We start from the raw sequence: 16,762 nt of genomic DNA, 5'->3' as shown, positions 1-16,762 counted from the left end.
TCAACGGTGCTTTCTGAGTTGTGGATAGCGGACTGAAATAGAGGCATATGTCATTTTATTTAAAAAAATAAAATAAAAAAATTCTAATTGTATTGTTTAGGAGTGCTGGAGGTTGGTCTACTCTATTGACTGGTCAACACAGCCACCTCCGGATTAGACATGCCCCTCAATGACGGGGATTGAATCTCGAATATGCCCGTTTCTAACCTGTAGTTCCTCTCTTTCTGTCTCCCAATTTCTAAACTAAAGCAACAACAAAAAATAAGAGTATATTTATTTCTTTATAAATGGGAAATCCATTTTATTTTCATTAACCACGTTTCCATCTACAGTTTTTATGTGAGTAAATTCATACTATATAAAAATTCAAGACAGCTGTGATGGAAACAGGAAGTTTTGGTAAAATATATAGAGTCACAGAGTAGGCACCTAAAGCAACAGTTTTTGTGACAATCGGTAGTTGAAAATGAAAGCTAAATAGTACATGTTGTGTGCATTATGTCATCACGCACTGATTTTTATCCTCAACAAGTCAGTTTGGTGGAAACACACCACTGCTGGGAAAATGTGCATACATTTACATTTACATTTAAGTCATTTAGCAGACGCTCTTATCCAGAGCGACTTACAAATTGGAAAATTCATACATATTCATCCTGGTCCCCCCGTGGGGAATGAACCCACAACCCTGGCGTTGCAAGCGCCATGCTCTACCAACTGAGCCACACGGGACCATATTTTCTTTAAGCGGATTTTAGAATATTAGCATGAAAATCTTTGCCATTTGGATGAAAACCTAGCTACTAACCACGTTTTCATCCACAGTCATCCAAGTAAAGTAATATMTWTTTTTTWAAAWTTTTAAATCATGACAGCTTTGACAGAAACAGGAAGTGTCGTTGTAATTTTATAAATGGCAACATTAGACATGGGATCTTTTTGTGTAGGTAAAATTAATTATGCGGGAAATGGTGGTGGAAACGCCTTTATGGATAAATATTGATATAATTACCATCATATATGAAAGTAAATATGGAGGCATGATGATATGGTGTGTGGTCCTCCCACTACCACTTGGGAAACCATGCAGTTTATTAGGCTAAAGAAATAAGTTATGATGAACTTCACAGGGTGGTGAAAGTGTACAGTGATGGGCTTGATGCTGCTTTTCAATAAATACAGAGGGTCTTATTCTGGTGACATTGTGATCGATGCTTGACTGCCATTTGACAAATCAAAATATTCTCGCTCTTATCCATAATAATCTGATCATGTAGACTAGCCAACCCGCACAGCCTACCTGCACTGTATTTGTAAACTGTTGGTTAGAGCGCAGGTGCCAAGCCCAGAGGAGGCACATTTGCTATTTAATCCAACAGTTTTTGTGACAAAACTAGTGGTAGAGTTGAAAATGTGATGGAAACTCATTGAACTTTTTATTTTTATTCGGTACATGAAAACTATAGAGAAAAAGTAAATTGTGTGTGCATTATGTCATCACGCACTGATTTTTCAAGTCCATTTGGTGGAAAATATGCATATTTTCTTTATGTGGATTTTAGAATATTTGCATGAAAATCTGTCTCCAATTGGATGGATACCTAGCTATTGACATGGACTTTTCTTTCCTTGCAGAATGACCCATCTATATTTCCTCCCTGAATATGTTTTATCTCAAGGAACATGGTCTTTAGATAATTGCATTTTATAATTGCAAACGTCAAAGCATAGCTTAATATAGTAAACCCAGACTATTGCCACGTTACATGCTGCAGTCAGCCTTATTGTGAAACAGTTTTTTGAGTCATGTGATTTCTAGTCTCACCTCAAATGGGACAAACCAAACGCCGAATGCTTGTCTGCTCTGCGAGACAAGCGATTTGCCATCAAGTGCGCCCATGCGGCCGAAATGTCTCTTTGGGAATTGCATTAGGCTACTGTACACTAGGGGCGGATTTTGACCTCGCAACTCTCAAAACATCACTAATCTGCGGATGACATTCAGGCATAGACCGCTGCTGGATTTATTTCCCGAAATGAATTCCGCTGTTGAACCGAAAACGTCAAAACACCAAGAAAATTGTCAGGTTAGAATAAGACAAGAGCTAAAAAGTATTCGGGTATGACGGTTAAAATGCGGGTTGGCATTGTATCACTGCACTAGCGTAGCAATTTATTGTAGCTATGCGGGCCTTAATACTGCATTTGCCCACAGATTCCATCCACCAGTACTACCTGACATTATCCAGGAGCGTGTCTGTGTAGTCTATTGCAGTCATTTTTGCTTATAGGATTTTTACAGGACAAAACTTGTGGGAATCTAATGTTGACAACTAAACTGCTTTGGGAGATCTATTATATCGGCCTAATATTATCGACGCGATACGGTGAGTATTGCATGTGTGTTATGACATTTTGTATCGAACGGGTATGTTTTTCTGTGATGCAGTGATGCGAGTTGCGGTAAATAAAGCGGTTCCCCCATAACACGCATGCGTCCTAACAGGTGTAAATTGCACGATATGCAATGGCATCTGAAGTAGCCCTATGCATGTTAGAAAAGTCCCTGGGGTTCGTGTAAACCCCTCGCTATTTCGATTAATACAGTGCATGCAAGGATGGAGAATTATAGCCCAAATTAAATCATATGAAGGTTTAGGTTATAATTATAGGGCTTTGATAAGCATCCTTTTTCTATTTGAAGAATACAGATAAACAAATTGAATCATATTTGTTCATGTCTATTCTATTTGCTTGTGATTATTCAGGTTCATATGTATACTGTACCACTTTTTGGTCACAACATGGGCTGGATAACTAGCCTGGACACCAGGGTTTGGGCTCAATTCGAATTGAAGGCAGTGTATCTAGTGTATCCAGTTAAACATCTTGCACATTTTGTAAACATTTGATTCTTACAAGCAAAAACATATTATTTGCAAATAGCAAAAATAAGGACATGGGTCAACTACAGATGCAGTTAGATATTATGCTTAAGTCAGTGATGGCAAACAGAATGTGAAAGGATAGTTCACATCTAATTTCATGCATACCTAAAGTAATGTATTGATAGGTGGGATGTTCTGTCATGTTGCTTATTCTTATCCAAACCTTTCAGATCTGCATTAGTGCCTAACAGGTTGTTTCTGGACAGGGCTATAGCTTTTTAAAACCAAGCTGCAGCCCTGTCCAGAATCAAACATCCTCTAGCCACTACATCTAGGTAGTTATGAAACAATATCAGATGGAATGCTGGCGCTATAATTGCCTCTAGCTCTTGTATGATCCCTGAAGTAGGTTTGTAGAGCACTTTGGGTTGGGATTTACTTGTCTTAATACAGGGCTTCTTGTTTAATACATGGTTATTAGTAGGAGCTATTGGATGCATCCCAAATGGCACCCTATTCCCCATATAGTTCCGTATGGGTCCTGGTCAAAAGTAGAGAACTTCAAAGAGAATAGGGTGTCATTTGGGACACAGATACAGTATTAATGGGAGGTATAATTCTTCCTGCTCACTGTTTCCATGGCACATCTGAGATCTGACTACATTGTCAGACATGAGGAGGATAACCATTTTTCAAGAAAAATGTGGCTGGTTGGACCCAGAAAATATTATAGAATATAAAATATTATGTGTTATTTAGCAGTATCTTTATGGATTAGAAACACTAAAGTGATAGTCCATAGCCAACTCTTAGAGAAGAGGATGAGAATAGCTTTACCGGTAACACTTTCATTATTTTTGCTCTTATACCTGTGTATTAACACTGTAATTACTACAATAACAACATTGTAATAACATATTATTTTAGTAATGCTTTACAATCACGTAGTGATAGAGATGGAGTTCAATGTAGAATAAAGTGCAATTACAGTGTTATTACACTCCTATAAGAGCAACTTAAGGTTTTGTAATGTGCTTCTGGGTTACCTACCTGTAGGCTATTAGGCCTATTACTTGGCTCGAGGCCTAATCCTACTTCATATGGAATTAATTCTGTGGATTCCTGGAAAACATCATGACTAGGCAGCATCACAGCTCAGCAACAAGATCAACAACCTGTCCTGTCTGTAATGTTTGGGTGAATTTGAATTGAAGGCAGTCAATTCAGGAAGTGATTTAAATAAAAACTAAAAACAGTGATTAAAAAAAAAWATATATATACACTATTAATACAAAAGTATCTGGACCCCCCTTCAAATTAGTGGATTCGGCTATTTCATCCACACCCGTTGCTGACAGATGTATAAAATCGAGCAGACATGGATGCAATCTCCATAGACAAACATTGGCAGTAGAATATCTTGTTGTGATGTCTGTTTTGTCCTATTTTTATTTAATTAATTCTATTTTTAACCCCATCCCCGCAGGAGGCCTTTTGCCTTTTGGTAGGCTGTCAGTGTAAATAAGAATTTGTTCTTAACTGGCTTGCCTAGTTAAATTAAGGTTAAATTAAAAAAGAAATAAAAAATTGCCTTACTGAAGAGCTCAGTGACTTTCAACGTGGCACCGTCATAGGATGCCACCTTTCCAACAAGTCAGTTCGTCAAATTTCCTTCCTGCTAGAGCTACCCCGTGCTGTTATTGTGAAGTGGAAACATCTAGGAGCAACAACGTCTCAGCAGCGTAGTGGTAGCCACACAAGCTCAAAGAATGGGACCTCCGAGTGCTGAAGCGTGTAGAAATCGTCTATCCTCCGTTGCAATTCTCACTACCGAGTTCCAAACTGCCTCTGGAAGCAACGTCAGCACAAGAACTGTTCGTCAGGAGCTTCATGAAATGGGTTTCCATGGCCGAGCAGCTGCACACAAGCCTAAGATCACTATTGCACATGAGTGGTGTAAAACCATTGTACTGTGGAGAAGTGGAAACGCGTTCTCTGGAGTGATGAATAACACGTCACCATCTGGCAGTCTGACGGATGAATCTGGGCCTAATCGCCCAACATCAGTGCCCAACCTCACTAATGCTCTTGTGGCTGAATGGAATCAAGTCCCCACAGCAATGTTCCAACGTCTAGTTGAAAGCCTTTCCAGAAGAGTGGAGGCTGTTATAGCAGGAAAGAGGGGACCAACTCCATATTGATGACCATGATTTTGGAATGAGTAGTTCGATGAGCAGGTGTCCACATACTTTTGGTCATGTCTTCTACTTTTCAGTTTATTGAGAAGTCAYTGTAAATAGATGCCCTTTTTTCAATTATTCGATTGGAATGTCAATTTACTTCCAGAATCGACTGACTTCCATTCATATTGACCCCAACTCTGCAGGGAGCCTCATTGGCCTAGTTAGCAAACTACATGTGCTGTTTTGGTATGGGGAGTATCCAGACCTTCACACAGTCCTAAAGTGATTAAATAATTTGATGAAATGCCAGGTTGTACTGTATTTTTCAGTGCTGTGACAATCCGTGACTTGAAAAGCAGCTACTGCCTATGAACTGACTGTTGATTCAGTGCCCAAGTAACCTATACAGTTCTAACATTGTCCACCCAGCTCACGTCAATCACAACACAGAGAAGCCATTGCAACTGTAGGCCTAGTCTCTATGGTCTCTAGTCTCTAGTATCTAGTATCTATAGTCACTTATACAACTATCATCATCTAGATTCTATTTAGGTGTATGTAAAATAAAATCATAACACTTTGAGAAGGTCATAAACAATGTATTAAGGCATAGGATAAAACAATGGCAGTAACGCAACATAATAGCAGGGGCGATTCTAAGATGTATTTTTATGGGGGGCCAGAGTGGGGACCAAGCACCAGTAAGGGGTGGCCATGGGGAATCAGGAAATTGTATCACAAATAGCATTGACAATTGGCTTAAACTATGATGCAGTTTACTGAAAAACTGTTTCAACTGTTAATTTGTATCTGTCCCTAATCTGTTCAAAAAATCTATTTGAAAATGAACACAGGGAAAATATTCAAGTTAGATACATGTGAACTTAAGTGGTAACTCACTGATATTAAATATTAGGGCAATGCAACGGTAACAGAGTGACATTGAGAACCAGATTTTTCACTTTAAAATGTATGTCAAACAAAAACCAATGATTACTACTTTTAACAACTCCTGCATTTTTTTTATTTTTACAAAAGCACATTTATTTGAAGAACAGAGCAGGTGCAAAGTTTGGTAACAGAATGATGCTTTGTGCTGTTTGTGCCGTCATTGCCCAACGTTTTTTTTTAAAGCYAATGATTTGTCCCAACTCTCTTCCTCTCTTTAGACTTGGTCCCATTGTCATTCAATGTACAATAGTGCTATTCCAAAGCTTCCCTATGGATGAGCCTGGGAATGACTTCAATGGATCTCTTTGGAAGTGCAAGGCAGGGATGTAATGGATTGGTCCCATGGCCTGCCAGCTCCCTCTTCCCAGTATGTCCAGCTGTGGCAAACCTCCCCCACTCTCCGGAGAAGGTAAACAACAGCTCCCATCACACAAGTCACTAAATCCTACCTAACCCAATGTATGATCACAACCAGTGGCCAAGTGCTATTTCCTCTCTAAGATTTGCATGGACACATAAGGACTTACCCCTCAGGATGTATTGTATGATTAAAGTGTTCTCTATGGATATATCTCATAACAGTGGGCTTAAACTCCTGGTCCAGGAGCCACATTTGTATATCCAATTGCTATTAGAACAGAAAAACAACTGGTGACTACTCTCCCTCCAGGGGCAGGCTCTAACTCTCTGGCATGGGTCAAACTCTTCAAAAAGCCTGGAGGTGTTGGTGGTGGTGGGGGTCTGGGGAAGTCCTATCAGCCTGGGAGCATGTTGTCTCTGGCTCTCACCAAAGGCCTGCTGAACGAACCAGGCCAGAATAGCTGCTTCCTCAACAGTGCCGTACAGGTGGGTGCTAAACCTTGTCAATATGCAGGTTTATGCAATAGTTTAAACATAGCTTATTTCCCATGGAAGGCTAAGGGGCAAGATTACTACTAAATTAAGATGTATACATGTTTTTATGTAGGACCTAGGTCTACTTTTCATGTAGAACTTCATGTAGGACTAAAACAGTAATAACATTTTATGTTACAGATATTGTTGGATTAAAACACATGTAAATGTGATTTGAATATGACCTGTCTGTCATTTCACCTGAACAGGTGCTATGGCAGTTGGACATTTTCAGGAGGAGTTTGAGACAGCTTCCTGGTCATTTTTGTCTAGGGGATGCCTGCATTTTCTGCGCTTTAAAGGTTTGTATATAATATCATCATCACAATACATCTTCCACCTAGTTTAATGACTTATTCAAGAGATCACAAGATGTCCAAGTTCACCATACCACTCATTAAAATGTAGAATAGTTATTTAGTTTCTATTTAAACAAAAATAGCCATTGATATTTGTAGATATTTTAAACCCACCCACTGGTTGAATCAATATTGTTTCCATGTAATTTCAATAAAATAACGTTGATCCAACATGAAATAGATGTTAAATTGACATCTGTGCCTAGTGGGCAGTGTTCCAGACCTAGAATTAAGACTAATCCTGGACTGCATTGAACATTCTTTCTGGGTCCAGGAAACCGGCCCTTAGTGACTTGATAAATAAGGCAACCTACAGTACTAAGTAATTCTCTACGATGCATTTTCCCCCTGCAGAGTATTTTCAGCCAGTTCCAGGAGAGCCGAGAGCGAGCGTTGCCTTCAGATAGCCTGCGCCACGCCCTTGCTGAAACCTTTAAGGACGAGCAACGCTTCCAACTAGGCCACATGGACGACGCTGCAGAGTGCTTTGTAAGTCAGAACTGTAGCGCTTTCTTTTTTAGCGTTCGCAATGTCATATCAGCCTTTTTTATTGAACTAAAGTAGTTTCCCAAAACTCTCCTTTGGTACCCCTTAAATTTGCTAAATTCCAGTAACTTTCCCAAAAGTAATTTCGCAACCCTAACCCAGACTACTCTATGTATTCCAGTACAAATACACCTGATTCAACTAGTCACTTAACCAGTTAAGTCAGYTGTGATAGTTCTGGAATAAATCAAATAAGTGCAAACGGCTGGGGGTACTTTAAGGAGAGGTTTGGGAAACACTGAGCTAAAGGAACAGAAGCTAGGAGGTCAGAGGGTATTTTCTGCTTAGCACAGACAAGGTTATACCTCCAACTGAGATATTTGGGGATTCTCCCAGAGCCGTCCAATGGTACCATCTTAGCTGAAGACCATAACAACCCTATTCAACCAAAAGGGAAGTCAGGAAGACGCCAGGGTAAGACAAGATGACATTTCTCCTATGCTGCAAAAAAATACGTTTAGAATTTTGAGCAGTTGAGTTTCTTTTTGGTAAACTCAGTTAACATTGTTTCATTGATTACATAGTTGAAATGTGAGACAGGTTAAAGAAGCCTTGAGACAATTGGGACATGGATTGTGTATGTATTTGTATTTGTATTTGTATTTATTAGGGATCCCCATTAGCTGCTGCAAAGRGGTCTTCCTGGGGTCCAAGCACATTACAGAACTTGTAATACACATAGATAAAACAGTACATCATATAACATTATACCACCACTACATATCTACAATACAAAATACCAACATACAATAATATTACAATGTTCGTGTGTGTGGAGTGCGTGTGCTAGTACCTGTGTGCGTATGCATGTGTCTGTACCTGTGTGTGTGTGTGTTTCTTCACAGTACCCTCTGTTCCATAAGATGTTTTTTAATTWAAAAAAAAATCTGATTCTACTGCTTGCATCAGTTACCTGATGTGGAATATAGTTCCATGTAGTCATGGCTCTATGTAGTACTGTGCACCTCTCATAGTCTGTTCTGGACTTGGGGATTGTGAAGACATCTCTTGTGAGGTATGCATGGGTGTCCGAGCTTTGTTCTACTGTAGTAGTTTAAACAGCTCGGTGCATTCAGCTTGTCAACACCTCTTACAAAAACAAGTAGWGATGAAATCAATCTCTCCTCCACTTTGAGCCATGAGAGATTGACATGCATATCATTAATGTTAGCTCCCCGTGTACATTTAAGGGCCAGCCGTGCTGCCCTGTTCTGAGCCAATTGTAATTTTCCTAATTCCCTCTTTGTGGCACCTGACCACACGACTGAACAGTAGCCCAGGTGTGACAAAACTATGGCCTGTAGGACCTGCCTTGTGGATAGTATTGTTAAGAAGGCAGAGAAGCGCTTCATTATGGACAGATGTGTCCCATTCAGAGGGTAAATGGCCAAGACAAAAGATTGAAGTGCCTTTGAACGGTGTGTGGTAGTAGGTACCAGGCGCACGGGTTTGAGTGTGTCAATAACTGCAACACTGCTAGGTTTTTCATGCTCAACAGTTTGCCGTGTGTATCGAGAATGGTCCACCACCCAAAGGACATCCAGCCAACTTGACACAACTGTGGGAAGAATTGGAGTCAACATGGACCATCATCCCTTTGGAATGCTTTCGACACCTCATGCTCTGACGAATTGAGGCATGGACTACAAGTGCAACTCAATATTAGGAAGGTGTTCTTAACGTTTTGTACACTCAGTGTACACTGTTATGTTTTTACTCACAGATTTGTGTATCAGGATAGTTTGGACTACATATGCTAAGGATGTAATGGAAAACTCTTAACAGTAACTGACTTCAGATGTCTGACCTCATTTTGTTTCATTCTTGGTGCACAAGGAGAACATTCTGGAGAGAATTCACCTGCACATAGTTTCTGACACAGCGACTGAGGCCTGCACATCCAAGTCCTGCATTACCCACCAGAAGTTTGCCATGACACTTTATGAACAGGTAATGTGATGTATTTATTCCACTGTCGATTGGGAAGAGGGAAAAGGAGAGACATATAGACTATTGGATAACACTCTACTTAAGGGATATAGGTATAATGCATTATGATACGTTCATAATGCATTATAAGCCTTGCCATCAGTATTTATGAAGTGTTTATAATGTGTATAATCTTATAATGAAACCGCTATTTTCAGCCATTTTCAGTCGATACATTTCCACATAAAAAGACGTAGCATGTTATAAGTTCCTTTATAAAACATTTATAACTATAACTGTATGCCTTAAGTAAAGTGTTACCCAATAGTGACACACTCAGTAACAACAAAAAGATTATAAAACCAAGTCAATTCAATAGATCTTTATTGTCCCCGAAGGGCAATTCTTACACCGCTTAAGAAAGACATATACATGCATAAATAAAAGCATACACACAGCAAGCATACACAGCTAAGGGAAGATTTAAAAAAAGCATAAATTACATTTTGTCAAATATACTGTATATAGATGACCCGAAGGCCAATCTGATAAGGCCTATACACATATCATCGGATTTCCAATTTCAACTTTCTCTATAGTTATTCTGTTATTTTAATTTGACATGAAACTTGTTTTTCTCCCCCTGCAGTTTGTATGTCGTAGTTGTGGCGCCTCCTCGGACCCCCTTCCTTTCACAGAGCTAGTGCATTATGTCTCCACCACAGCCCTATGGTAAGTACTTCCTCTAAGAAACTTGTCAAACTGAACTGAATCTTTGCTCTAAGCCAAAATTGGATTCTCTGGTGAGATGGCGCTGCAGTGGATAGCTGCCGTCTTACGGGCTCCTAATATTTTGTGTTTCTTTACGCTGATCTTAACTTATTTCCACCGTCATTTCCTGTGACCGAAAACAGCTTCTGGACATCAGAACAGCGATTACTAACCTCGATTTGGATGAAGATTTCTCCTACAATGAGTCGGCAACTCTGGAATTTATGCTTACCACGGACCAGGCCCTGGTCGCCGGGACTCGAAAGAGGAATAGGCGGCGAAAGAGAGGCAAGCGAGGCAGAGTCATGATTAGGCTATGTCAGCGAGCATCTAGAACGTCATTGCCCTCTGTTTTGTAGGCGAACGTACAATCACTAGAGAACAAACTGGACGAGCTCCGTTCGAGACTATCCTATCAATGGAACCTGAAGAACCGTAATATCCTATGTTTCTCGAAGTCGTGACTGAACAAGAACTTGGATAATATACACCTCGCTGGCTTTTCCATGCACCATCAAGATCGGACGGCAGCTTCGGGTAAGATGAGAGGGGGAGGGTTGTGTCTCTTTATTAACAACAGCTGGTGCTCAATCTCTAATGTTAAGAAAGTGTCAGATTTTTGCTCACCTGAGTTAGAATACCTCATGACAAGCTGCACACCATACTATTTACCAAGAGTGTTATCATCTAGATTTTTCATAGCTGTCTATTTACCACCACAAACTGATGCTGGCACTATGACCACACTCAACGAGGTGTATAGGGCCATAAGCAAACAAGAAAATGCTCATCCAGTGGGGGCATTTTTCCAGAGGGGGCACTTTTTGTTTTAACTCATTTTACCATCATGTCACCTGTGCAACTAGAGGCAACACAACTCTAGATCACCTTTACTCTACACACAGAAATCTTTCAAGGCGTTTCCCATACCCTCCCTTTGGCAAATCTGACCATAACTCTATCCTCCTGATTCCTGCTGACAAGAAAAAACTCAAACAGGAAGTACCAGTGATGCACTCAATACGGAAGTGGTCTGATGAAGTGAATGCTAAGCTACAGAACTGTTTTGCTAGCACAGACTGGAATATGTTCCGGGATTCATCTGATAACATTGAGGAGTTTACCACATCAGTCACTGGCTTCATTACTTATTGCCTCGAAGACATCGTCCCCACAGTGACCGTACGTACAGTACATATCCCAACCAGAAGCCATGGATTAAGGGCAACATCCTCACTGAGCTAAAGGCAAGAGCTGCTGCTTTCAGGGAGCAAGATACTGATCCGGACGCTTATAAGAAATCCCACTAAGACCTTCTAGGAGCCATCAAACAGGCAAAACATCAATACAGGACTAATATTGAATCCTACTACGCCGGCTCTGACACTCGTCGGATGTAGCAAGGCTTGCAAATTATCACAGATTACAAAGGGAAACCCAGCCTCGAGCTGCCCAGTGACACAAGCCTAGCAGACAAGCTAAATGCCTTCTATGCACGCTTCGAGGCAAGCAACACTGAACCATGCATGAGAGCAGAAGTAGTTCTGGACAACTGTGTGATCTCGCTCTCTGCAGCCGATGTGAGTAAAACCTTTAAACAGGTTAACATTTAAACAGGTTAACACACAAGGCCGCGGGGCCAGATGGATTACCAGGATGCTTAGAGCATGTTCTGACCAGCTGGCTGGTGTTTTCACTGACATCAACCTCTCCCTGACCCAGTCTGTAATAAATGCATGTTTCAAGCAGACCCCCATATTCCCTGTGCCCAAGAACGCCAAGGTAACCTGTCTAAATGGCTATCCCGCCGTAGCACTCACATCTGTAGCCATGAAATGCTTTGAAAGGCTGGTCATGGCTCACATCAACACCATCATCCCAGGCACCCTGGACCCAGCCCAATTCATATACCACCCCAACAAATCCACTATCTCTATTGCATTCCACACTGCCCTCTCCCACCTGGAAAATCTATTTGAGAATGCTATTTATTGACTGCAGCTCAGTGTTCAACACTTTAGTGCCCTCCAAGCTCATCACTAAGCTTAGGACCCTGGGACTGAACACCTTCCTCTGCAAATGGATCATAGACTTCCTGACAGGCCTCTCCCAGGTGGTGAGGGTAGGCAACAACTCATCCGCCACGCCAACCCCTTAACAAAGGGCCCCTCAAGGGTGAGTGCTTAGTCCCCTGCTGCACTCCCTGTTCACCCACGATTGCGTTCAGTCCCCTGCTGTACTCGCTGTTCACCCACAACACCATCATCAAGTTTGCTGATGACACGACGGTGGTAGGTCTGATCACATATGACGATGAGACCACCTATAGAGAGGAGGTCTGTGACCTGGCAGTGTGGTGCCTGGAAAACAACCTCTCCCTCAACATCAGCAAGACAAACGAGCTGATCGTGGACTACATGATCAGTTTGTTTGAGAGCTTCAAGAGCTTCAAGTTCCTCGGTGTCCAAATCACTAAGAAATTAACATGGTCCTTACACACCAACACAGTCCTCCCCCTCAGGAGGCTGAAAAGATTTGGCATGGGCCCTCAGATCCTCAAAAAGTTATACAGCTGCACCATTGAGAGCATCTTGACTGGCTGCATCACCTCTTTGTATGGCAACTGCTTGGCATCTGACCGCAAGGTGCTACGCATGGTATTGCCATCCAGGATGTCTATACCAGGTGATGTCAGAAGAAGGCCCTACAAATTAACAAAAATTCCAACCACCCAAGTCATAGACTTTTCTCTCTGCTACTGCACGGCAAGCGGTACCGATGCACCCAGTCTGTAACCAACAGGACCGTAAACAACTTCTACCCACAAGCTATAAGACTACTAAATAGTTAAACAAATAGCTACCCGGACTATCTGCATTGACCCTCTTTGCACTAACTCTAACTATTTTGACTCATCACATACGCTGCTGCTACTGTTTATAATATATCCTGATGCCTAGTCACTTTACCCCTACCTATATGTACATACACTACATGACCAAAAGTATGTGGACACCTGCTCGTCGAACATCTCATTCCATAATCATGGGCATTAATATGGAGTTGGTCCCTTTGCTGCTATAACAGCCTCCACTCTTCTGGGAAGACTTTCCACTAGATGTTGGAACATTGCTGTGGGGACTTGCTTCCATTCAGCCACAAGAGCATTCGCGAGGTCGGGCACTGACGTTGGGCGATTAGGCCTTACTCGCAGTCTGCATTCCAATTCATCCCAAAGATGTTCGATGGAGTTGAGGTCAGGGTCAGTGCAGGCCAGTCAAGTTCTTCCTCACCGATCTCGACAAACGATTTCTGTATGGACCTCACGTATTGTCATGCTGAAACAGGAAAGGGCCTTCCCCAAACTCTTGCCACAAAGTTGGAAGCACAGAATGGTCTAGATTAATGTCATTGTATGCTGTAGCATTAAGATTTCCCTTCACGGGAACTAAGTAGCCTAGCCCAAATCATGAAAAACAGCCCCATTATTCCTCCTCCACCAAACTTTACAATTGGCACCATGCATTGGGGCAGGTCGCATTTTCCTGGCGTCCGCCAAATCCAAATTTGTCCTTCGGACTTCCAGATGGTGAAGCATGTTTCATCACTCCAAAGAACACATTTCCAATGCTCCAGAGTCCAATGACGGCGAGCTTACACCATTCCAGCTGACGCTTGACATTGTGCATGGTGATCTTAGGCTTGTGTGCGGCTGCTCAGCCATGGAAACCCATTTCATGAAGCTCCCGACGAACAGTTATTGTATGTAGTGAGTGTTGCAACCGAGGACAGACGGTTTTTACGCGCTGGGCACTTCAGCACTCGGCATTCCCGTTCTGTGAGCTTGTGTGACCTAACACTTTGCTGCTCAGCTGTTGTTGCTCCTAGACGTTTTTACTTCAAAATAACAGCACCTACAGTTGACCGGTGCATCTCTAGCAGGGCAGAAATTTGACGATTTGACTTGTTGGAAAGGTGATCCTATGACGATGCCATGTTGAAAGTCACTGAGCTCTTCAGTAAGGCCATTCTACTGCCAATGTTTGTCTATGGAGATTGCATGGCTGTGTGCGCGATTTACACCTGTCAGCAACAGGTGTGGCCGAAATTGCAGAATACAGTAATTTGAAGGGGTGTTCACATACTTTTGTATTAATAATGTATCTACTTCAATTACCTCGTACCCCTGCACATCGACAGCCTCAATTCGTCAGGGCATGAACTACAAGGTGCCGAATGCGTTCCAAAGGGATGCTGCCCTAGATATCCTTTGGGTGGTGAATCATTCTTGATACAGAAGGGAAACTATTGAGTGTGAAAAACCCAGCAACGTTGCAGTTCTTGACCCACTCAAACGGATGCGCTAGCAACTACTACCATACCACTTTCAAAGGCACTTAAATATTTTGTCTTGCCCGTTCACCCTTTGAATGGCACACATATACAATCCATGTCTCAATTGTCTTATGGCTTAAAATCATTCTTTAACCTGTCTCCCCCCTTCATCTACACTGATTGAAGTGGATTTAACTGGTGATAGCAATAAGGGATCATAGCTTTCACCTGGGTTCACCTGGTCAGTCTATGTCATGAAAAGAGCAGGTGTTCCTAATGTTGTGTACACTCAGTGTCTAGCAAGTTATCGTTACTCATTGTGTATGTATTCCTTGTGTTATTATTTGTTCTATATTTTTCTCTCTGCATTGTTGGGAAAAACCTGTACGTAAGCATTTCACCTGTTGTTTTATGAAGCATGCGACAAATAACATTTGATTTGACAACATTTGATATTACAGTGCATAGGCATCATTCTATGATAACTATAAGACAATAACCTATGTGAATGCCTTGTACCAGGTGTGTAAGCACAGCTAGTTATAGAATAGACCTACTGCTCTGGTAGGTCGTCCAACTAAACGTTTAGTTCCAAAGTACTCCAACTGCATAATGTGCTAGTGGTAGGTAAGACTTTACACTACAATGCTATTATAACTGTTTAACTTGTGTGTAAGTACAGTGTGTCAGTACAGTGTAGTAACTATACAGTAACTGTACTGTACTTACAGAAATAATTACACAGTAATAAGGGCAGTAAGGCGCTAATGTGAAATGTGACCGTACTAGCCTGCTAAGGGTCACTACATACATTGTTCCTCTTCCACTTGCTGTTTTTTTTGGATAAGGCTTATGTGATTTACAGTGCAGAAAGACACCCCTATTATCCCGCCTCCTCTGTGTCCCAGCCAACAGGTGGGCCACGTCCTGGGGAAGAACGACAGGCTTCGGTCGGACATGTTCGGGGAATTGCTGCAGGCGGCAAACACCATCGGTGACCTACGGAACTGTCCGGTATGTTGCTTGCTCATTTTCATTGTGAACCATAGTTTGAAGTCTAATATCCAATGTGACATATTTGTTTTTGATAGACATTTGGCCATGTTGTTATCTATGCAGCCATAAAGTTTGTGCTGAACAATGTGACTGCAATGTGTCATTTAGAGGAACTCATCCCAGCTTCTAGCGGTACATGACTCCAATGGATTTTTTATGTAATCTATGCCCAAAATAGTCCAAACCCATGAAATCCAGAACTCCTTGTCCAATCAAATCACTTTGTTAGTCAATGACTGTTAGTCAGGTCATGTTGTGGAGGGTCATTGTGCTTTCTGAACTGTGTGAAAGTCCCTTACTGAAGCAATGTTCAGTATGCTTGTTTGTTTATAAATCACTGTCATCTTCTCAATACGTAAAGGAACTAGCGATGAATGGATTCTACCAGCTATTCTATCAGTATCAAAAACATTCTGTGATATAAAATACAATGGGAAACATCTTCACAATAAATGCTACTCTGTAAATACTACAATACTGTTTTATTGAACTGAACCCTTAAAGTATGACCATCAGAACGATATATTATATCTACTGTACCTGCAGTATCCCAAAGCAAGTGAATGCAGATCCAGACGTTATTTCATTCAAACCCGCATCGAGCTGATTTCTACTGTCTGTATTCTGCTGTGTGACATGATGATGGAACAGGCCTGAAGGAGAGGCTGCCAGACTAGTGTTAGGGATATAAATAGCAGTTAAGGCTTATCCACTGTTGCTCTCTCATCTCGATTGGCTAGCACTGGTCTACCACTTCAATGTGCGTCAGCCCTGGTGCAAGTGCTTTGTTCCATTAACCCTTTCTACTGTGCCTGAATAAAAAAAAATCATATCACACAGGATTCTTAAA

At 41.5% G+C, this 16,762-nt stretch overlaps 1 protein-coding gene across 1 annotated transcript in view; it reads left to right on the top strand.

Moving 5' to 3' along the window:
- Positions 1-1,910: 1,910 nt before the first annotated feature.
- The window catches only part of usp53b (ubiquitin specific peptidase 53b), a 49,201-nt gene continuing 34,349 nt past the window's right edge, over positions 1,911-16,762 (top strand). Inside the window, exons 1-8 of the mRNA XM_023998039.3 lie at positions 1,911-2,387; positions 6,241-6,431; positions 6,693-6,868; positions 7,126-7,218; positions 7,630-7,764; positions 9,658-9,771; positions 10,400-10,482; positions 15,765-15,870. Of these exons, the coding sequence (XP_023853807.3) occupies positions 6,365-6,431; positions 6,693-6,868; positions 7,126-7,218; positions 7,630-7,764; positions 9,658-9,771; positions 10,400-10,482; positions 15,765-15,870 (774 nt within the window). The 5' untranslated portion in view covers positions 1,911-2,387; positions 6,241-6,364. The remainder of the gene's footprint in view (positions 2,388-6,240; positions 6,432-6,692; positions 6,869-7,125; positions 7,219-7,629; positions 7,765-9,657; positions 9,772-10,399; positions 10,483-15,764; positions 15,871-16,762) is intronic.

Source organism: Salvelinus sp. IW2-2015, linkage group LG13 (assembly GCF_002910315.2).
Source record: "Salvelinus sp. IW2-2015 linkage group LG13, ASM291031v2, whole genome shotgun sequence".
In the NCBI taxonomy this organism is placed as follows: domain Eukaryota; kingdom Metazoa; phylum Chordata; class Actinopteri; order Salmoniformes; family Salmonidae; genus Salvelinus; species Salvelinus sp. IW2-2015.
Note: the sequence above shows the minus strand (reverse complement) of the source record. Positions and strands in the feature narration are given on the sequence as shown.